This window comes from Haemorhous mexicanus, chromosome 35 (assembly GCF_027477595.1).
Source record: "Haemorhous mexicanus isolate bHaeMex1 chromosome 35, bHaeMex1.pri, whole genome shotgun sequence".
Lineage (NCBI taxonomy): Eukaryota > Metazoa > Chordata > Aves > Passeriformes > Fringillidae > Haemorhous > Haemorhous mexicanus.
In genome coordinates this window covers 1,034,857-1,055,581 of record NC_082375.1, presented here as the reverse complement: position 1 = coordinate 1,055,581, position 20,725 = coordinate 1,034,857, and the positions used below count along the sequence as shown (strand labels likewise).

The window sequence follows — 20,725 nt, the reverse complement described above, 5'->3', positions numbered from 1 at the left end:
GGAGGGGGTCAGAAATGGGGGGGGGGGGGCTCAGAATGGGGGGGCAGGACCCGCAGGGCCTTGAGCCACAGCTGGGGGAGGGAAATGGGGAGGGGGTCAGAAATGGGGGGGGGGGGGCTCAGAATGGGGGGGCAGGACCCGCAGGGCCTTGAGCCACAGCTGGGGTGAGGGGAAATGGGGAGGGGGTCAGAAATGGGGGGGGGGCGGCTCAGAATGGGGGGGCAGGACCCGCTGGGGGGGGGAAACGGGGAGGGGGTCAGAAATGGGGGGGGGGGCTCAGAATGGGGGGGCAGGACCCGCAGGGCCTTGAGCCACAGCTGGGGGAGGGAAATGGGGAGGGGGGCAGAAATGGGGGGGGCAGAAATGGCAGGGGAAGGTCTGGGTCAGGTTTGGGGGAGGGTCTCGTGGTGGGGGGGTCATGTTTGGGGGGGGAATCACATTAGGAGTCACATTTGGGGTACCTCAGATTTGGGGTGTCCCATTTGGGGTCCCATTCTGGGGTCCCAGATTCGGGGTGTCCCACGCCGGGCCCCTTGGGGGGTCCCATTTTGGAGGGTCCCAGATTCGGGATCCTATTTTGGGCTCCCATTTTGGGGGTTCCCATTTTGGGGTTCCCATTTTGGGGGGTCCCATTTTGGGGTCCCATTTTGGGGGTTCCCCATTTTGGGGTGCCATTTTGGGGGGTCCCATTTTGGGGGTTCCCATTTTGGGCTCCCCATTTCGGGGTCCCATTTCGGGGTGTCCCACCCGGGCCCCGTTTGGGGGTTACCGTGGGGGGGCTGCGGGGGGCGGCGCCCCCCCGGGGGTGGCGGCTGAAGGGGGGGCGCGCTGCCCCCCCCCCAGGCGGTCCCGCAGCTCCAGCTCAGGCACCAGCAGCACCAGCCGGGACGTGGGGGTCTCCCCCGGGCCCAGGACCCCCCCCCGGGGCCCCCCCGGGCACCCCCCGGGTGCGGCCAGGTACGTCTCGTGCTGCAGGCACACCTGGGGGGGCACGGGGGGCGCTGGGCACCCCGCGCCCCCAAAACCCACCCTGCACCCTGAGACAGCCCCCAAAACCCACCCCGGACCCCAAAACAGCCCTGGGACCCCCGAAATCCACCCCGGACACCAAGGAGCCCCCCGAAACCCACCCTGCACCCTCAAACAGCCCCCCAGGACCCCCGAAATCCACCTCGGACCCCGAAACAGCCCTGGGACCTCCGAAATCCACCCCGGACACCAAAGAGCCCCCCGAAACCCACCCTGCACCCTGAAACAGCCCCCCAGGACCCCCGAAATCCACCTCGGACCCGAAACAGCCCCCCGGACCCACCTCCCACCCCAAAAACCCCCAGACTCCCAGAATCCCCCCCCCCAAGAGCCCCAAAACAGCCTCGGACCCCTGGGATCCCCCCCAGCCCCCAAAATCCCCCCCAAGAGCCCCAAAACAGCCTCCAGCCTGCCCCAGACCCCCAGGTGCTCACCTTGCCCAGGTACAGCTCCATCAGCTGCTCCTGGACCCTCCCGGGGCCCCCCTGGCAGCGCCACCGCGGGGGGGCGGGGCCGGCGCTGCGGGGGCGGGGCCTGTGGGGGCGGGTCCGTGCAGGCACACCCATGGTTCCTCCTAGCCACACCCATCAGCCCCACCCCTGTGCTCTGGGGGCATGTCCATCTCATGGCCACGCCCACCCCAGCCTCTCCCTGCTTGGCACATGGCCCAAGAAATGGCCCCACCCATCCTTGCCCCAACATGGGCGTGGCCCACCCCTGGGGTGTATCCCCTGCCCCAGCCTGGGGCATGTCCCCTGCCCCACCCATGGTGTGTCCCTCAGCCCCACCCATGGGTGTGTCCCAAGCAGCCCCACCCATGGGTGTGTCCCCAGCAGCCCCACCCATGGTGGTGTGTCCCCAGACCCGCCATGGGTGTGTCCCCAGCAGGCCCCACCCATGGGTGTGTCCCCAGCAGCCCCACCCATGGGTGTGTCCCCCAGTCCCGCCATGGGTGTGTCCCAAGCAGCCCCACCCATGGGTGTCCCCAGCAGCCCCACCCATGGGTGTGTCCCCAGTCCCGCCATGGGTGTGTCCCCAGCAGCCCCACCCATGGGTGTGTCCCCAGTCCCGCCATGGGTGTGTCCCCAGCAGCCCCCACCCATGGGTGTGTCCCCAGTCCCACCCATGGTGTCCCCAGCAGCCCCACCCATGGGTGTGTCCCGTGTCCCCAGTCCCGCCATGGGTGTGTCCCCAGCAGCCCCACCCATGGGTGTGTCCCCAGCAGCCCCACCCATGGGTGTGTCCCTAGCAGCCCCATGGGTGTGTCCCCAGCCCCACCCCTGGGTGGGTCCCCAGCAGCCCCACCCATGGGTATGGTCCCATGAGCCCAGCCCCGCCCCCGGGCGTGTCCCACCTGTGCGGGGCGGGGCCGAAGTCCCCGCCCCCCCGAAGAGCGCCCAGGTGAGGCTGAGGTCGCGCAGGAGCAGGCGGGTGTGGGGGGGGGGGCAGCCCCGGGGGGGGGGCGCAGCCGGTCCCCGCCCCCCCCCGCGGGACCCCGAAATGGCCGGGGACGATGCGCAGGGGCCCGGGGGACAGCCAGCGCACGCGGGGACAGGCCTGGGACAGGGACAGGAGTGTGACACCTAAATGTCACCTGGGGACAGCCAGCGCACGCGGGGACAGGCCTGGGACAGGGACAGGAGTGTGACACCTAAATGTCACCTGGGGACAGCCAGCGCACGCGGGGACAGGCCTGGGACAGGGACAGGAGTGTGACACCTAAATGTCACCTGGGGACAGCCAGCGCACGCGGGGACAGGCCTGGGACAGGGACAGGAGTGTGACACCTAAATGTCACCTGGGGACAGCCAGCGCACGCGGGGACAGGCCTGGGACAGGGACAGGAGTGTGACACCTGGGGACAGCCAATGTCACCTGGGACCCCCCAGTGTCACCCGGGGGACAGCCAGCGCACGCGGGGACAGGCCTGGGACAGGGACAGGAGTGTGACACCTGGGGACAGCCAATGTCACCTGGGACCCCCCAGTGTCACCCGGGGGACAGCCAGCGCACGCGGGGACAGGCCTGGGACAGGGACAGGAGTGTGACACCTGGGGACAGCCAATGTCACCTGGGACCCCCCAGTGTCACCCGGGGGACAGCCAGCGCACACGGGGACAGGCCTGGGACAGGGACAGGAGTGTGACACCTGGGGACAGCCTGGTGTCACCTGGGACCCCCCCAGTGTCACCTGGGGAAAGCCAGCGCACGCGGGGACAGGCCTGGGACAGGGACAGGAGTGTGACACCTAAATGTCACCTGGGGACAGCCTGGTGTCACCTGGGACCCCCCAGTGTCACCTGGGGACAGCCAGCGCACGCGGGGACAGGCCTGGGACAGGGACAGGAGTGTGACACCTGGGGACAGCCAATGTCACCTGGGACCCCCCAGTGTCACCTGGGGACAGCCAGCGCACGCGGGGACAGGCCTGGGACAGGGACAGACAGGTGACACCTGGGGACAGCCTGGTGTCACCTGGGACCCCCCAGTGTCACCCGGGGGACAGCCAGCGCACACGGGGACAGGCCTGGGACAGGGACAGGAGTGTGACACCTAAATGTCACCTGGGGACAGCCTGGTGTCACCTGGGAACCCCCCAGTGTCACCTGGGGACAGCCAGCACACGCGGGGACAGGCCTGGGACAGGGACAGGAGTGTGACACCCGGGGACAGCCAATGTCACCTGGGACCCCCCCCAGTGTCACCCACGCACCCCCAATGCCACCCGGGGGACAGGCCTGGGACAGGGACAGGAGTGTGACACCTAAATGTCACCTGGGGACAGCCTGGTGTCACCTGGGACCCCCCCAGTGTCACCCACGCACCGCAATGCCACCTGGGGGACAGGCCTGGGACAGGGACAGACAGGTGACACCTGGGGACAGCTGGCGCATGCAGGGGGTGGCCTGGGGACGCAGTCACCCCAATGTCACCTGGGGACGCCCCAGGGTCCCCCCAGGGTCCCCCCCAGCCCCCCCCAGCCCCCACTCACGGGCTCGGGGCTCTCGGGCGCCTCCAGCACGCAGAACCCCTCGGGCTCGGGCTCGAGGACGGGGCCGGGCTCGGGGGCGGGGCCGGGCTCGGGGGCGGGGCCGGCACCGCCCCCCCCGGGGGGGCTCGGGGGGGGGCCCGGGCGGAGCCCCCCCCCTCCCCCGGGAACAGGTACAGCGACACGGGGGGGGGCCGGGGGGGGCGGGGCCTGGCCTGGGGGGAGACGGGGAGTCAGAGCCCCCCCCGGACCCAGAACAGAGCCCCCAGACCCCAAATAACCCCCCAGACCCCCCAAAGACCCCCTCCCCCCAGCCCTGAACAGCCCCCCCCGGACTCAGAACAGAGCCCCCAGACCCAAAAAAAAACCCCCAGATCCCAAAGACCCCTCCCCCAGACCCAGAACGGCCCCCCCCAGCCCCTGCCCCCCCCCATACCGGCGGTCCGGGGGTCCCCGGGGGGGGTCCCGGGGGGGTCCCTCAGGGCGTCCGCCAGGTCCTGCTGGTTGATGGGGGCGGGGGCGGCCTGGGGGGGGCAGAATTGGGGGAGGCACTGGGGGTCCCCGTGTGCCCCCCCCAGACCCATCTGGGGTTCCCTTTTACCCCCCGCCTTCATTTTTACCCCCCCACCCGTTTTTTACCCCCCCCACGCCCATTTTTGCCCCCCCCAGGCCCCTTCCCACCCCCACCCCCATTTTATCCCCTCACCCCTTTTTTACCCCCCACCCCCATTTTTGCCCCCCATCCCCCTTTTTGCCCCCCCACCCCCATTTTTTACTCCCCCACCCCCATTTTTTTGCCCCACCTGCTCTCCCCCCGGGGGGGGCTCCTCCTGCCCCGGGGGTCTCTCCTTGGCTGCCCCCGGGGGGGCCGGTGGGGCGGGGGTCCCGGGGCCGGGGGGGGGTCCCGGGGGGGCGCCCAGGTGCTGCAGCAGGCGGGCGATGGCGGCGGCGCTGTCGGCGCAGGTGCGGCCCCGCAGCCGGGCGGGGGCCACCAGCAGCTCCTCGGGGGGGGGCTGCGGCCGGGGGGGGCACGGGGCACGGCTGTGAGCCCCCCGAGACCCCCACAGCCCCCCACAGCCCCCGACACCCACCTGCCCCTCCCTGAACCCCCCCAGCCCCAGCAGCTCCTCGGGGTGGGGGGCACGGGGCACGGCTGTGAGCCCCCCGAGACCCCCACAGCCCCCCGACACCCACCTGCCCCTCCCTGAACCCCCCCAGCCCCCCCTAACCCCCCCCAGCCTTCAGGACCCCCCCAGCCCCAGCAGCTCCTCGGGGTGGGGGGCACGGGGCACGGCTGTGAGCCCCCCGAGCCCCCCACAGCCCCCCAGACCCACCCACCCCTCCCTGAACCCCCCCGAGCCCCCCCAAACACCCCCAGCCCTCACGATCCCCCAGCCCCAGCAGATCCTCGGTGGGGGGGCAGGGGGGTCACCCCAAATCCCACCCGCCCCCCAGCCCCCCCCAGCCCCCCCAGCCCCACTCACCGCCCCCCCCTCGCCGTCCCCCCCCCTCCCGGTGCTCAGCAGCAGCTCCAGGAAATCGACGTCGAGCACGGAGACGAAATCTGGGGGGACACCGAGGGACCCCCAATGACCCCCTGAGGGACCCCCCCGAGGGACCCCCCCCAGAATGACCCCTCCCAGAACGACCCCCCGGAGGGACCCACAGTGACCCCCCTGAGGGACCCCCCCACAGTGACCCCCCCCAATGACCCCTGGAGTGACCCCCCCAGGTGACCCCACCGAGTGCCCCCCCAGACCCCCCCACAGTGACCCCCCCCCCAAGACCCCCCCGAGAGGGGACAGGGTGGGGACAACGGGGGGGAACCCAGGGGGTGTCACTCCCCGGGGGACAGGGGGGTTTCAGGGGGTCCCATTTTGGGGGGGCTTCCCTTTTGGGGTCCCATTTTGGGGGGTTCCGATTCCCCCCCATTTTGGGGGGTCCCCCTGGGGGTCCCGTTACCCCTCTGCAGGTCCAGCCCCTCCCCGCAGCGCTCGCTCAGGAACACGGAGCCGTCATCCACCAACAGCCTGGGGGGCACGGGGGGGTCACACCCCTGCAGACCCCCAAACAACCCCCAACAAGCACAAAAAAAACCAAAATCTCCTGCAGACCCCAAAACAACCCCCAAAAACACCACAAAAACCAAAATCCCCCCGGACCCCAAACAACCCCCCGAAAACCACAAAAAAACCCCAAAATCCTCTCCAGACCCCCAAAAAACCCCCCAAAAATCCCCAAAACAACTGAAATCCCCCCCGGACCCCCCAAAAACCCCAAAAACCCCAAAATACCCCCAGACCCCCCCAAAAACCCCCCAAACTCCCCCAGGACCTCCCCAAACCCCCCGGGAGCCCCCAATCCTCCTGTGCTCCCCCCAGCTCACCTGAGCCCCCCCGGGCGGGGGTCGGGGCCGCTCCCACAGGTGACACTCAGGGTCTCGGCTGTCACCAGCACCCGCAGGGGGAGGGGCGGCCTGGGGGGACCCCAAACCCGGGTCACCCCCCCGGGAAGGGATCGGGGGCTCCCCCACCCCGAGCCCCCCTGGTTTGGGGTGTCCCACTCAGGGGACCCCAAAACCAGAACCCCCTTAAAAGGGACCAATGCCAACCCCCAAGCACCCCCACTTTGGGGTGACCCCTCCCCTCCCAGGACCCCCATTTGCCCCCCCATTTCGGGTCCCCCCCCATTTCGGGGTCCCCCCCATTTCGGGTCCCCCCCCCGTTTCGGGGTGCCCCTCCATTTCGGGTCCCCCCCCATTTCGGGTCCCCCCCCATTTCGGGGTGCCCCTCCATTTCGGGGTCCCCCCCCATTTCGGGGTCCCCCCCCATTTCGGGTCCCCCCCCATTTCGGGGTGCCCCTCCATTTCGGGGTCCCCCCCCGTTTCGGGGTCCCCCCCCATTTCGGGGTCCCCCCCCATTTCGGGGTCCCCCCCCGTTTCGGGGTGCCCCTCCATTTCGGGTCCCCCCCCATTTCGGGTCCCCCCCCATTTCGGGGTCCCCCCCCATTTCGGGGTGCCCCCCCTTTCGGGTGCCCACCTGTAGTCGAGGCCGCAGCGCTGCAGGTGCAGGTGCAGCTGGGTCAGGGGCGTGGGGGCCGTGTACCCCAAAACCGGCTCGTCCTCCAGGGCCAGCAGGGCCAGCAGCTGGGGGGGAAAGGGGTGACCCCGGGACCCACAGAGACCCCAGGAGAAACCCCGAAAAGGAGAAAAACCCCCCAAAAAAACCACAAATGAAGAACTCCCAGGAAAAAACCCCGAAAATGGGAAACACCCAAAAACGCTCCCAAAACGGGAACCAGCAAAACACACCCCCAAAAAACCCAAAACCAGGAAACCCCCCCAGAGAAACCCCAACCCCCAGGAGGCCCCAGGAAACCCCAATCCCCCCCCATTTGCCCCCCCAATCCCCCCCCATTTGCCCCCCCCCCCACTGGGGTCTCCCCCCCTCACCTGGCGGTACCAGGGGGTCCCGGGGGGGTCGGGCCGGTGCCGCAGCATCAGCCCCTCCAGGGCCAGGGCCACCTCCAGCTCCTGGGGACACGGGGACATCGGGGGGCTCGGGGGTGGCATCCCCCCCAGGGACCCCCCATGTCCCCCCGTTCGTGTCCCCCCCGTGCTCTGCTGTCCCCGCCGTGTCCCCCCCGCTGTCCCTGTCCCCTGTCCCTCTGTCCCCGTCCCTGCTCCTGTGTCCGCATCTTGGTGTACCCTGTCCCCCTGTCCCTCTATCCCCTCTATCCCCTCTGTCCCTGTCCCCCTGTCCCTGTCCCCCTGTCCCTCTATCCCCTCTATCCCCTCTATCCCCTCTGTCCCCAGTCCCCCGTCCCTGTCCCCCTGTCCCCCTGTCCCTGTCCCCCTGTCCCTCTATCCCCCTGTCCCCGTCCCTCTGTCCCCCTGTCCCTGTCCCTCCATCCCCCTGTCCCTCTATCCCCCCGTCCCCCTGTCCCTGTCCCTGTCCCCCTGTCCCCTGTCCCTGTCCCCCTGTCCCTGTCCCCCTGTCCCCCTGTCCCTCTATCCCTCTATCCCCCTGTCCCCCTGTCCCCCTGTCCCTGTCCCCCTGTCCCCTGTCCCCCTGTCCCTCTGTCCCCCTGTCCCTCTATCCCCTCTGTCCCCAGTCCCCCAATTGTCCCTGTCCCCTGTCCCCCTGTCCCCCTGTCCCTGTCCCCTGTCCCCCTGTCCCTGTCCCTCCATCCCCCTGTCCCTCTATCCCCCCGTCCCCCTGTCCCCTGTCCCCCCTGTCCCTCTATCCCCCCGTCCCCCTGTCCCCTGTCCCCCTGTCCCTCTATCCCCCTGTCCCCTGTCCCCCTGTCCCTGTCCCCCTGTCCCCTGTCCCTGTCCCCCTGTCCCTGTCCCTGTCCCCCTGTCCCCTGTCCCCCTGTCCCTCTATCCCCCTGTCCCTCTGTCCCCCTGTCCCCAGTCCCCCTGTCCCCCTGTCCCTCTATCCCCCTGTCCCTCTGTCCCCTCTATCCCCCAGTCCCCCTGTCCCTGTCCCCCTGTCCCCCTGTCCCCAGTCCCCCTGTCCCTGTCCCACCTTGGTGTCCCCGCGGGGGCTCAGGTGCCCGCTCAGCGCCAGCGCCATCATCCGGGGGGGCGGGGGGGCGCCGGGGGGGGGCGCGGGCTCCTCCCAGGGCACCAGGGTGGGGAAAAGGGGGGGGGGCGTCCCCTCCCCCTCCGCGGGCACCGGTCCTGGGGGGGGGGGGCGAAATGGGGTACGAGCCCCCCGAGAAACCAGGGGCCCCCCCAAAAAGCGGGACCCTCTAAGCTCCCCCTCCCCCAAAGAGAGCCCCCTCCCCAATTTTTGACACCCTCTCCCTCAAACCCCCCTCCCATTCCCGGACCCCCCCCGGTGCCGGTACCGTGCAGCCCCCCCCCCCATGTGCCCCCCCCGTGCCGGTACCGTGCAGCCCCCCCCCCCAATTAGGACCCCCCCGGTGCCGGTACCGTGCAGCCCCCCCCCATGTGCCCCCCCCGGTGCCGGTACCGTGCAGCCCCCCCCCCATGTGCCCCCCCCGGTGCCGGTACCGTGCAGCCCCCCCCCATTTGGGCCCCCCCGGTGCCGGTACCGTGCAGCCCCCCCCCATTTGGGCCCCCCCGGTGCCGGTACCGTGCAGCCCCCCCCCATTTGGGCCCCCCCCCAGTGCCGGTACCGTGCAGCCCCCCCCCATTTGGGCACCCCGGTGCCGGTACCGTGCAGCCCCCCCCCCCCCATGTGCCCCCCCCGGTGCCGGTACCGTGCAGCCCCCCCCCATTTGGGCCCCCCCCGGTGCCGGTACCGTGCAGCCCCCCCCCCCCCATGTGCCCCCCTGGTGCCGGTACCGTGCAGCCCCCCCCCATGTGCCCCCCCCGGTGCCGGTACCGTGCAGCCCCCCCCCCATTTGGGCCCCCCCGGTGCCGGTACCGTGCAGCCGCCCCCCCCCATGTGCCCCCCCGGTGCCGGTACCGTGCAGCTCCCCCCCCCCATGTGCCCCCCCCGGTGCCGGTACCGTGCAGCCCCCCCCATTTGGGCCCCCCCGGTGCCGGTACCGTGCAGCCCCCCCCCATTTGGGCCCCCCCCGGTGCCGGTACCGTGCAGCCCCCCCCCATTTGTGCCCCCCCCGGTGCCGGTACCGTGCAGCCCCCCCCCCCCGTGCCCCCCCCGGTGCCGGTACCGTGCAGCAGCCGCAGGCTCCGCGCGTCGGCCCCGGCCCGGGTCAGGCCCCGCTGCCCCCCCGGGCGGGGCAGGACACACAGCCGCCCCTCCCCCAGCTCCAGCACCAGCCGCGAGCCCGGCAGCCCCCCCTGGGGACCCCAAAATCCGTGTGACACCCCGCCCCTCCCCCCCGGGGACCCCAAAATCCGTGTGACACCCCGCCCCTCCCCCCGGGGACCCCAAAATCCGTGTGACACCCCGCCCCTCCCCCACGGCCCGGCAGCCCCCCGGGGACCCCAAAATAGGGGACCCAGAGTGACCCAAGGTGACCACAGGGGACCCAGGGTGACAGAGAGTGACAATAAGGGACCCAAGGTGACAATGCGGCACCCAAGGTGGCCCAAGGTGACAAGAGGGAACCCGAGGTGACAATGCAGCACCCACAGTGACCCGAGGTGACAATAAGGGACCCGAGGTGACAACAGGGGACCCAGGGTGACAATAAGGGACCCAAGGTAACAATAAGGGACCCGAGGTGACAACAGGGGACCCAGGGTGACAATAAGGGACCCAAGGTAACAATAAGGGACCCGAGGTGACAACAGGGACCCGAGGTGACAACAGGGGACCCGAGGTGACAGCCCGGCCGCCCTCACCGGCGGGGGGACACTCGGCGGTGACACAGCCCCAGGGCACGGTGACCAGGATGGCGCCGCCGCTCTGGCGGGGCCCGGGGGGGTCCCCAAGGTCCCCAAGGTCCTGCAGGGACCCCCCGGGGCCTTCATCATCCTCCTCCTCCTCCTCCGAGTCTGGGGGACAAGGGGGGGTCAGGGGGACACCAAAGGGACACCCAGGGGACACCAAGGGGACACCAAGGGACACCAGGGGACACCCAGGGACACCCAGGGGACACCTGGGGGACCCTCAGGATTTGGGGGACCCCGGGGTCTCACCTGTGCCCAGCCCAGACCTGCAGGGCTTGAAGGGGGTGGGGCCTTCTGAATGGGTGGAGTCCTCCAAAGGGGCGGAGTCCTCTGAGGGGGCGTGATCTCCATGGAGGGTGGGGCCAGCTGAGGGGGCGGGGCCAGACGGGTCCCAGAGCAGGAGGTCGTTGTTGATCCTGGGGGGGTTTGGGGGGGTCAGCAGGGGCCCTGCCCCTCCCCCCGCTCAGGACCCCCCAGGGCTGCCCCCGAGACCCCCCCCAGGCCCAGGTGTGCCCCCCCCACCTGCTGTGCTCCCACCTGTCACCCCTCACCTGTCCCTCATCCGTCCCTCACCTGTCCCTCCCCTGCTGTCCCCTCACCTGTCGCTATTCGTCACCTGTCCCCCAGCTGTTACTCCTCCCCTGCCCCCTCACCTGTCCCCACCTGTCCCCCCGTGTCCCCCTGTGTCCCCACCTGTCCCCCACCTGTTGTAGAGGCGCTGCAGCAGCTCGGGGGTGCTCAGGCTCAGGTGTGCTCGGGGCAGCGTCACCTGCAGGCTCCAGGGGGCCCCGCCCAGGGCCCCGCCCACGAACGCCCCCAGCTCCTCGGGGGTCCCGGGCAGCACCAGCTGGGGGGAGTGAGGGGGTGCTCAGGGACCCCCAGAGCCCCCCAGGGATTTGGGGAGGGGTCTCCAGGACCCCCAGAGCCCCCCAGGGATGTGGGGAGGGGTCTGCACCTCGTGGCTCTCGTAGATGCTGCGCCGGGCGGAGAACGGGGTCGGGGGGGGCCCGGGGGAGGGGCCCTGGGGAGGGGTCGCAGCCACTGTCACCTCCAGCCTGGGTGGGGGACACGGGGGGGTCAGCCCTGGAGAGGGCAGCCCCCAGACCCCCCAAACCCCCCAGCCCAGCCCCGGGGTCCAAGGAGACCCCAATAACAGACCCTGAACAGCCCCCTCCCAAACCCAGACCCCGGGGCCCCCCCAACTCAAAAATGGACCCCGGGAACGCCCCCACCCCCAGAAACAGACCCTAAGGACCCTCACCCCAAAAACAGCCTCTGGGGACCCCTCCCATCCCAAAAATAGATCCTGGAGACGCCCCCCAACCCCCAGGGAGCCCCCCAGAACAGACCCTGAGGACCCCCCAGACGCCCCCCACTCACGTGGGCACGCTGGGGACGCCCCCCGGGCCGGGCCCCGGCTCGGCGCGCAGGCAGGGCAGGGTCCCCATGTCCTCGGCCTCGTACGTCACTGGGACGGGGGGACACGGCGGGGACACGGGGGGGGGGGGAACAAGGCTGTGACCCCCTCCCCACCCGCGTCCCCCCACCGTGCCACCCCACCCCCATCACAGCCCCCCCGCCGTGCCTGCTCCTGTTCCCAACCCCCCCAGTGTCCCCTCCCGGCCCCCCCAAAGCCACCTGGACCCCCAACACCCCTGTCCCACCCCCAAGACCCCTCTCCCACCCCAGTATCCCCCCAGCCCCCCCTATGCCCCCCCATCCCACCCTCCTGTCCCCCCTATTCCCCCCCTTGTCCCCTCCCCCGCTCACCCTCCAGGTGGTCGCAGGCAATGGCCCCGCCCACCGGCCCCACCCAGCCCCGGGCCCCACCCAGCCCCACCCAGAGGCTCTCAGGGCGGAGCCGGGGGGGAGGGGCACGTAGGGGGGCGGGGCGCAGGTCAGTCAGGGGCAGCCACAGCCGCAGCCCCGCCCCTGGCACCGCCCACCGCACCAGGGGCCACGCCCACTGCACCTAGGGGGAGGGACAGGGTCAGGACACGCCCAGGAACCGCTACAAAGACACACCCACAGTGAGCCCCTCCCTGACCACACCCATTGGCAAAGCCCCTCCCCTCAGCCACACCCCTGACCAAACCCCTCCCCTCCCCAACCCCTCCCTCCTCCTGAGCTCCTCCCACTTCAAGCGCCTCCTACTCCAAGCTCCCATTGGCTCCAACCATTGAGCCCCTCCCCATTGCCCCACCCCTTTCAAGCCCCTCCCCTTCAGCCCCACCCACAGCCCTCCCCCACACCCCTCCCTCTCCCAAGCCCCGCCCCTTCCCTGCCCCACCCACCTCATCAGGAGGCGCATCCTGCGCTGTGGGCGTGTCCCGGCCAGGGTGGGCGTGGCCCAGGACGGCCTCGAGGGCGGGGCCGAGGCGCTCGAGCAGCCCCAGGTCCAGCTCGGCCTCGGGGGGGCTCAGCTGCACCCCCAGCTCCAGCGGGGGGGGGGGGCCCTGGGGGGCGCGGGGGTCAGGGGGGAATTGGGGGGTCTGAGGGGGGAGGGGGGGTGGGGCGAGACTCCCCAATTCCCCCCTGACCCCCGCCCCTCCCCAAATTCTGCCTGGGGGGGCAGTGGGGCCCCCCCTCCCCCACTCACCTTGGGAAGGGGCGGGGCCCCAGGGGGGGCAGGGCCAGGGGGGCCCCAGCGGAGGCGGAGCACGGGCTGGGCGGGGCCTTCAGCCGGGGGGGTGGGGAAACGCAGGACCTGGGGGTGGGGCCAGGGATCAGCAGGGTGGCCACACCCATAGAGACCCCACCTCTTAACGTGAGCCCCATCCCTTCACAGCCACACATAGATAGGCCACACCCCTTAGTGTGAGTCCCACCCCCCACAGCCACACCCATACAGACCCCACCCCTTGGTGTGTGCCCCACCCATTCACAGCCACACCCATACAGACCACACCCCTTAATTTGAGCCCCACCTCTTCACAGCCACACCCAGACAGGCCACACCCCTTAGCATTATCCCTGCCCTTTCACAGCCACGCCCATACAGGCCACACCCCTTAGGGTGAGTCCCGCCCCTCCACAACCACACATATTCCCACCTCCCTGCTGGCCACACCCCCTCCCTCAGGTTCCACCCCACAGCCACGTGCAGGAACTAGGCCACGCCCACCTCCAGGCCACACCCACAAGCTCCACCTCTCTTTAGGCCCAGCCCCACCCTGCCCAAGTCCTGCCCACCATTAGCAGCACTCTCCTGGCCACACCCCCACCCACCTGTATGTGGTCAGGCCCCGCCCCCACCCCGCCCACCTGAATGTGGTCAGGCCCCGCCCCCACCCCGCCCACCTGAATGTGGTCAGGCTCCGCCCCCGGCAGCTCCTCCTGCAGCTCCAGGCGGGCGAGCGAGAGCCCACCACGGGGCCCCCCCGCAGCCCCCCAGGACAGCCAGAGCTGGACCCCCCCCGCAGAGAGCCTGGGGACAGACAGACGGACAGACAGTCAGGGACAGACAGACAGGGACAGACGGACAGGGACAGACGGACAGTCAGGGACAGACAGACAGGGACAGACAGACAGTCAGGGACAGACGGACAGGGACAGACAGACAGACAGACAGTCAGGGACAGACGGACAGGGACAGACGGACAGGGACAGACAGACAGTCAGGAACAGACGGACAGACAGACAGGGACAGACGTACAGACAGACAGTCAGGGACAGACAGACAGGGACAGACGGACAGCGACAGACGGACAGGGACAGACAGACAGTCAGGGACAGACGGACAGGGACAGACGGACAGGGACAGACAGACAAGGACAGACAGACAGTCAGGGACAGACAGTCAGGGACAGACAGACAGGGACAGACGGACAGGGACAGACGGACAAGGACAGACAGACGGACAGACAGTCAGGGACAGACAGACAAGGACAGACAGACAGTCAGGGACAGATAGAGCTGGACCCCCCCCGCAGAGAGCCTGGGACAGACAGACGGACAGACAGTCAGGGACAGACAGAGCTAGACCCGCCCCCAGAAAGCCTGGGGACAGACAGACAGACAGACAGTCAGGGACAGACAGACAGACAGACAGTCAGGGACAGACAGAAAGGGACAGACAGACAGGGACAGACAGACAGGGACAGACAGAGCTAGACCCGCCCCCAGAGAGCCTGAGGACAGACAGACAGACAGTCAGGGACAGACAGACAGTCAGGGACAGACGGACAGACAGACAGTCAAGGACAGACAGTCAGTCAGGGACAGTCAGACGGACAGTTGGACACGGGGGGGAGGGGATGAGGGGGTCTGGGGACACCAAGGGGGGCGGACCCGGGGGGAGTGGCCTCACCTGAGGTGGGGGAAGGGCAGGGCGCGGTCCCAGGTGGGGTGGGCGTGTCCATCGCAGAGCTCCGCCCAGAGGCGCTGGTGGGCGGGGCAGGGGGGTCCCCCCGGCTCGGGCAGGACGGCGGTGAGGGTCCCCAGGGTCACCTGCAGCCGCAGGCCCCGCCCCCGGCACGGGGGACCCCGGCCTGGTGCAGCGTCAGGGACCGGGGGGGACAGGGACCCCCAAGGGAAACCCCCAGGTACCCCCCCTCAAGGGGCACCCCCAGGAACCCCCCCACAGGGGCACCCCCCCACAGGGGCACCCCCCCAGGGACCCCCCCCACAGGGGCACCCCCAGGAACCCCCCCACAGGAGCACCCCCCCAAGGGAAACCCCCTGGGAACCCCAGGGACCCCCCCAGGGACCCCCCAGGGACCCCCCCCAGGACCCCAGACTCACCTGGGGGGGCGCAGCTGTGGGGGGAGGGGCGGCGGGGCCGGGGGCTGCCCTAAGGCGGGAGAGGGGTGCAAGGGGAGGGGTCAAACCCCAAAATTCCCCCCCAAAACAACCCCCAAATAATCCCCTGTCAGGACCCCCCCTTAAAAACCCCCAAATCCCCCAGTCCCAATAACCCCCCGGCCCCCCCCCCCCCAATAAACTCTCCATTCCCCTTCCAGGACCCCCAAAATTACCCCCAAATCCCCCCCAACCCCAAACTAAACCCCCCAAACCCCCCCAACCCCAAACAAACCCCCCAGGACCCTCCCTCAGGACCCCAAAATCCCCACCCCCCCAGACCCCCCCGACTCACCGCAGGGCTGGGGGAGGGGCTGCCCGTGGGGGTCTCCTCGGAGGGGGCAGCGCTGTCCCCCCCCCCCCAGGGACCCCGTCATGGAGTAGAACAGCTCTGTGGGGGGGAAAGAGGTGAGGACCCCCCAAAATCCACCCCAAAGCCCCCCAAAACCCCCTCAAACCTCCCGACACCCCCCCAAAGCCCCCCAGTCCCTCCCAAAGCCCCCCAAAATCTCCTCAAACCCCACCCCAAAGCCCCCCAAGCCCCCCCTCAGCCCCCCCCAAGCCCCTCCCTAGCCCCCCCCTCACCGGTGTCGGGGTCCTCCCCGGAGGGGCTCGGGGGGTTGCACCCCCCCCCGCAGCCCCCGGCTCAGCTCCCGCTCGATCAGCGCCAGGTCCTGGGGGCCCAGGGGGCGGCTGCGACCCCCGGGGGGGGCACCTGGGGGGGGGCAGGGCGTCAGACCCCCGGGCAGCCCCCAAAGCACCCCCAAAATAATGTACTGACCCCCAAAACCCCCCCAAAATGACACACTGACCCCAAAACCCCCCCAAAATAACACACTGACCCCAAAACCCCCCCAAAATAACACACTGACCCCAAAACCCCCCAAAATAACACACTGACCCCAAAACCCCCCCACAATAACGCACTGACCCCCCAAAACCCCCCAAAATAGTGCACTGACCCCCAAAACCCCCCCAAAATAACACACTGACCCCAAAACCCCCCCAAAATAACGCACTGACCCCAAAAACCCCCCAAAATAACACACTGACCCCCCAAAACCCCCCACAATAACACACTGACCCCAAAACCCCCCCACAATAACACACTGACCCCCAAAACCCCCCCAAAATAACACACTGACCCCAAACCCCCCCAAAATAACACACTGACCCCCCAAAACCCCCCACAATAACACACTGCCCCCCCAAACCCCCCCCAAAATACCCCACTACCCCCCCAAACTGCCCTACAATAACTCAGTGCCCCCCCAGATCCGCCCCAAATCAGCCCCCTGCCCCCCCGAGGAGCTTAGGTGTTCGGGGAGACCCCCGGGGGGAACCCCAGAAACCCCCAAGATACCCCACCCCCCCGAGGCCCCAGCCCCTCCCCAGGGTTTGGGGTCCCTCACCGGGGGGGTCGAGGGCCCCCAGCAGCCCCCGCAGGGTCCCCAGCAGGGGGGGGGGCAGCAGCAGGTGCAGGGCCCCCACCTTCCCCTCCAGCTCCACCTGGGCACGGCCGCGGTCAGACACCAACACCAAAACACAAAAACCAAAAACCCAAAACCCCCAAAGCCAGACCCAAATAACCCAGAAACGCCAGAACCACAGCCCAAAACCCCCAGACCCCAAAAACCCCCCAATGAGACCCCCCAACCTCCCCAAGTGAGACCCCAAATTCCCAAAAAGGAGACCCCAAACCGCCCTGAAAGGCCCAAAACCGAGCGCGCCCCAGCCCCCAGCAGAAACCAGTCCTCATCAGCCCCTCCCAGTGCCCCCCAGTCCCTCCCAGTGCCCCCCAGTCCCTCCCAGTCCCTCCCAGTTCCCTCCCAGTCCCTCCCAGTGCCCCCCAGTTCCCTCCCAGTGCCTCCCAGTCCCTCCCAGTGCCCCCCAGTCACCCCCAGTGCCCCCCAGTTCCCCCAGTCCCCTCCCAGTCCCTCCCAGTGCCTCCCAATCCCCTCCCAGTTCCCTCCCAGTGCCCCCCCAGTCCTCATCAGTCCCTCCCAGTGCCCCCCAGTCCCTCCCAGTGCCCCCCAGTCCCTCCCAGTGCCCCCCAGTCCCTCCCAGTCCCTCCCAGTTCCCTCCCAGTCCCTCCCAGTGCCCCCCAGTTCCCTCCCAGTCCCTCCCAGTGCCCCCCAGTTCCCTCCCAGTCCCTCCCCGTTCCCTCCCAGTTCCCTCCCAGTGCCCCCCCAGTCCTCATCAGTCCCCTCCCAGTGCCCCCCAGTCCCTCCCAGTCCCCCCAGTTTCCCCAGTCCCACCCCTGGGCCCGGCACGTTCTCGTTCTGCTTCAGGCGCAGGCACAGCTCCGAGGGGCCCGGCAGGAGAGCGGCCAGCACGGGGGGGGACACGGGCACCTGGGGGCACAGGGACACCTGGGGGCACAGGGACACCTGGGGACACCTGGGGGCACCTGGGGGCACAGGGACACCTGGGGGCACCTGGGGGCACCTGGGGACACCTGGGGACACCTGGGGGCACTGAGGGGACACAGGGACACCTGGGGGCACAGGGACACCTGGGGGCACCTGGGGGCACCTGGGGGCACAGGGACACCTGGGGACACCTGGGGACACTGAGGGGACACTGAGGGGACAGCAGGAGAGTGGCCAGCACTGGGGGGACATGGGCACCTGGGGACACCTGGGGACACCTGGGGGCACTGAGGGGACAGCAGGAGAGCGGCCAGCACTGGGGGGACACAGGCACCTGGGGACACAGGGACATCTGGGGACACCTGAGCCAGAGAGGACACCTGGGGACAGTGGGACAGTGAAGGGACAGTGAGGGGACAGCTGAGACGCTGAGGGCACCTCGGGACAGGTGCTACAGGTGGGCTTCAGGTGTCTCGTACCTGTACCCAGGGCAGGGTGGAGAGCGACACTGGAGTGACACGGAGTGGCAGGGGGATGGCAGGGGGGTGACCCAGGTGCCACAGGGGTGACCCAGGTGCCACAGGGGCCGTACCTGCGCCCAGGGCGGGGGCAGCTCCTGCCACAGCAGCCGCAGGTCGCGCAGCCGCAGCCCCTTGTGCAGCACGGCCGGGGGGCCCGCGCCCCCCCCCCGAGTCCTCGTACTCCACCCTGCGGACAGACACACCTGGGACACCTGGGGACACCTGGGGACACCTGGGGACACACCTGGGGACAGCTGGGGACAGCTGGGGACAGCTGGGGACACAGCTGGGACACACCTGGGGACAGCTGGGGACACACCTGGGGGCAGCTGGGGACAGCTGGGACACCTGGGGACAGCTGGGGACAGCTGGGGACAGCTGGGGACACAGCTGGGACACACCTGGGACAGCCGGGACCCCCCCCAGACACACCCAGACCCCCCCTCACCTGGGCAGGTGCAGCTCCAGGGCCCCCCCCGGGCCCCCCCCCGGGCTGCGGGGGCAGCTCCAGGCGGAGCTCGGTGTCCTCCAGCAGCACCTGCAGGCGGCGCAGCACTGGGGACAGCAAGGGGACAGGGGACAGGGACAGGGGGACAGCAAGGGGACAGCAAGGGGACAGGGGGACAGCAAAGGGACAGGGGACAGGGACAGGGGGACAGCAACGGGACAGCAAGGGGACAGGAACAGGGAACAGCAAAGGAACACCAAAGACAGGGACAGGGGACAGCAGGGACAGGGGGACAGCAGGGACATTGGGGACATTGAGGACACTGGATCCCCAATGTCCCCAATCCCTCCCTCTGTTCCCCATTCCTGTCCCTTGTTTGTCCCTCTCTCCCCTGTCCCCAGTCCCTGCCCCTGCTCTCCCCTCTGTCCCCTCTCCCCCTGTTCCATGTCCCTGTCCCCCCGTCCCTGTGTCCCCAGTGTCCCCAGTGTCCCCCCAATGTCCCCACTGTCCCACCTGTGTTGATGGTCACGGCCAGCGCCTCCAGCCCCTCTGTCCCTGTGTCCCTGCTGTCCCCAACTTCCCCCAATGTCCCCCCACTGTCCCCAGTGTCCCCCCACTGTCCCACCTGTGTCGATGGTCACTGCCAGCGCCTCCAGCCCCTCCAGCGGGGGCGGCTCTGGGGGGGGGTCCCGGCCCTGCTGCGACCCCCCTGGGGGGGGCGACCCCGGCCCTGGGGACCCCGGCGGGCCTGGGGGGACAGGGGGGGTCAGGTGAGGGGTCGGGGTGACAGCCGGGGGTCCTGGTGTGACTCACGGGGCCGCAGCACGAGGCGCAGGCGCTGCAGCCGCAGCCCGGGGGGGGTGGGGGGGTCGGGGGGGTGGTCAGGGGGGCTCCGGGGGGCTCCGGGGTCCCGCCGTGACTCACGGGGCCGCAGCACGAGGCGCAGGCGCTGCAGCCGCAGCCGCACGGGCTCGGAGCCCAGCTGGGCCCAGGGCACGGTGACCGTCACGGCCCCGAGGCCGCCCTCGCGCAGCTCCAGCGGCGCCGCCGCCGCCGCCAGCAGCTCGTCCACGGCCTGGAGGAACCACCCCAAAATCAGCCCGAAATAACCCCAAAACCACCCCCGGAACGGCCCCGAAATCACCCCAAAATCATCCCAAAATCACCCCCGGAACGGCCCCGAAATCACCCCAAAATCACGACCAAATCAGCCCAAAATCACCCCCGGAACGGGCCCAGAGCCGGCCCGGAATAACGCCAAAATCAGCCCAAAATCAGCCCCGAAATCGGCCCGGTATCAGCCCCGGAACGGCCCCCAAATTACCCCAACATCAGCCCGGGCACGGCCCCGGAACCTGCCCAAAATCCTTTCCAAAACCGCCCCAAATCACCCGCGGGTTCTCCAACGCGCCCCCAAACCCCGCAAAACCCCCCCAGAACCGACCCCGCCGCCCCGGCCCCCGCTACCCCCGGTGCCCCCGTTATCCCCCGTGTCCCCCCGGTGTCCCCGCTGACCGCCGCCCGCAGCCGCAGCTCCCGCAGGGTCCCGGTGCCTCCCCGCAGGTCCAGCCCGAGCTGCTCGAGCCGCAGCGGCTCCTCCAGGAAGGGCCCGAGCCAGCGCTGCAGCGCGTACCGGGCGGCGCGGGCCTTGAGCGCCTCGGGCCAGCCCCGCGCCCAGCGCGGCATCGCCGCGGCACCGGCAGGGCACCGGGAGCGGAACCCGCGCCGGGAGCGGCCCCGACACCGCAATCTGCACCGGGAGCGGCCCCGGCGCCGCGATCGGGCCCGAACCGGGAGCGGCTCCGGCACCGGGATCGGCACCGGCACCGGGATCGGCACCGGCACGGCCACAGAGCGCCGCTTCCGGCCCCGCCCACGCACTTCCGCTACGGATCTGCGGCTCCCCATTGGCTGCCGAGGGTTTGATGGACGGCGCGCGCCCCGTCAGTCAGCGTGCGCGAGCGCTCCAGCCAATGAGGGCGCGGCAGGCAGCGTCCGCGAGCGCTCCGGCCAATCGCGACAAGGGGAGGGCGGAAGGTCCCGGGGAGGAGAGGCGGGGTCGCCGCCGGAAGTCGCGTAGCAGGTTCCCGGAAGTGGGGAGACCGGGGCCGGGGGCGCTGAGGGGGCAGGACCGGGGGGTAGGGGAAGGGTCTGGGGGGGATTTGGGGTCTGGGGGTCCCGGAAAGGGGCGGGGGGGAAGGGAAGGGTCTGGGGAGGATTTGGGGTCTGGGGTCC

At 70.1% G+C, this 20,725-nt stretch overlaps 1 protein-coding gene across 1 annotated transcript; it reads right to left on the bottom strand.

The window, feature by feature from the left end:
• Positions 1 to 765: 765 nt before the first annotated feature.
• On the bottom strand, positions 766 to 20,542 carry LOC132341054 (autophagy-related protein 2 homolog A-like). Its single transcript, XM_059872319.1, has 32 exons — positions 20,006 to 20,542; positions 19,415 to 19,565; positions 19,116 to 19,238; positions 18,491 to 18,597; positions 17,408 to 17,503; positions 16,562 to 16,658; positions 15,735 to 15,864; positions 15,445 to 15,540; positions 15,093 to 15,141; positions 14,659 to 14,798; positions 13,650 to 13,776; positions 12,949 to 13,056; positions 12,644 to 12,841; positions 12,120 to 12,321; positions 11,730 to 11,817; positions 11,305 to 11,404; positions 11,054 to 11,196; positions 10,599 to 10,765; positions 10,304 to 10,454; positions 9,665 to 9,795; positions 8,548 to 8,702; positions 7,470 to 7,550; positions 7,057 to 7,163; positions 6,405 to 6,494; positions 5,981 to 6,048; positions 5,503 to 5,582; positions 4,822 to 5,031; positions 4,455 to 4,542; positions 4,022 to 4,233; positions 2,384 to 2,586; positions 1,464 to 1,563; positions 766 to 981 (listed from the first exon to the last, which is right to left on the bottom strand). The coding sequence occupies exons 1-32, from the start codon at positions 20,396 to 20,398 to the stop codon at positions 766 to 768; spliced, it is 4,407 nt and encodes a 1,468-aa protein (XP_059728302.1). The 5' UTR covers positions 20,399 to 20,542.
• Positions 20,543 to 20,725: the final 183 nt, after the last annotated feature.

What these genes read in the sequence shown, in the direction of transcription:
- LOC132341054 (XM_059872319.1), bottom strand. Translation starts at nt 20,398, where the DNA reads ATGGGGAGCCGCAGATCCGTAGCGGAAGTGCGTGGGCGGGGCCGGAAG. An exon ending in AGCTGCGGCTGCGGGCGGCG is followed by an intron (nt 19,566 to 20,005) that starts GTCAGCGGGGAC and finishes TGGTTCCTCCAG; the next exon opens with GCCGTGGACGAGCTGCTGGC. An exon ending in CCACAGCTGCGCCCCCCCAG is followed by an intron (nt 14,799 to 15,092) that starts GTGAGTCTGGGG and finishes CTGCGGCTGCAG; the next exon opens with GTGACCCTGGGGACCCTCAC.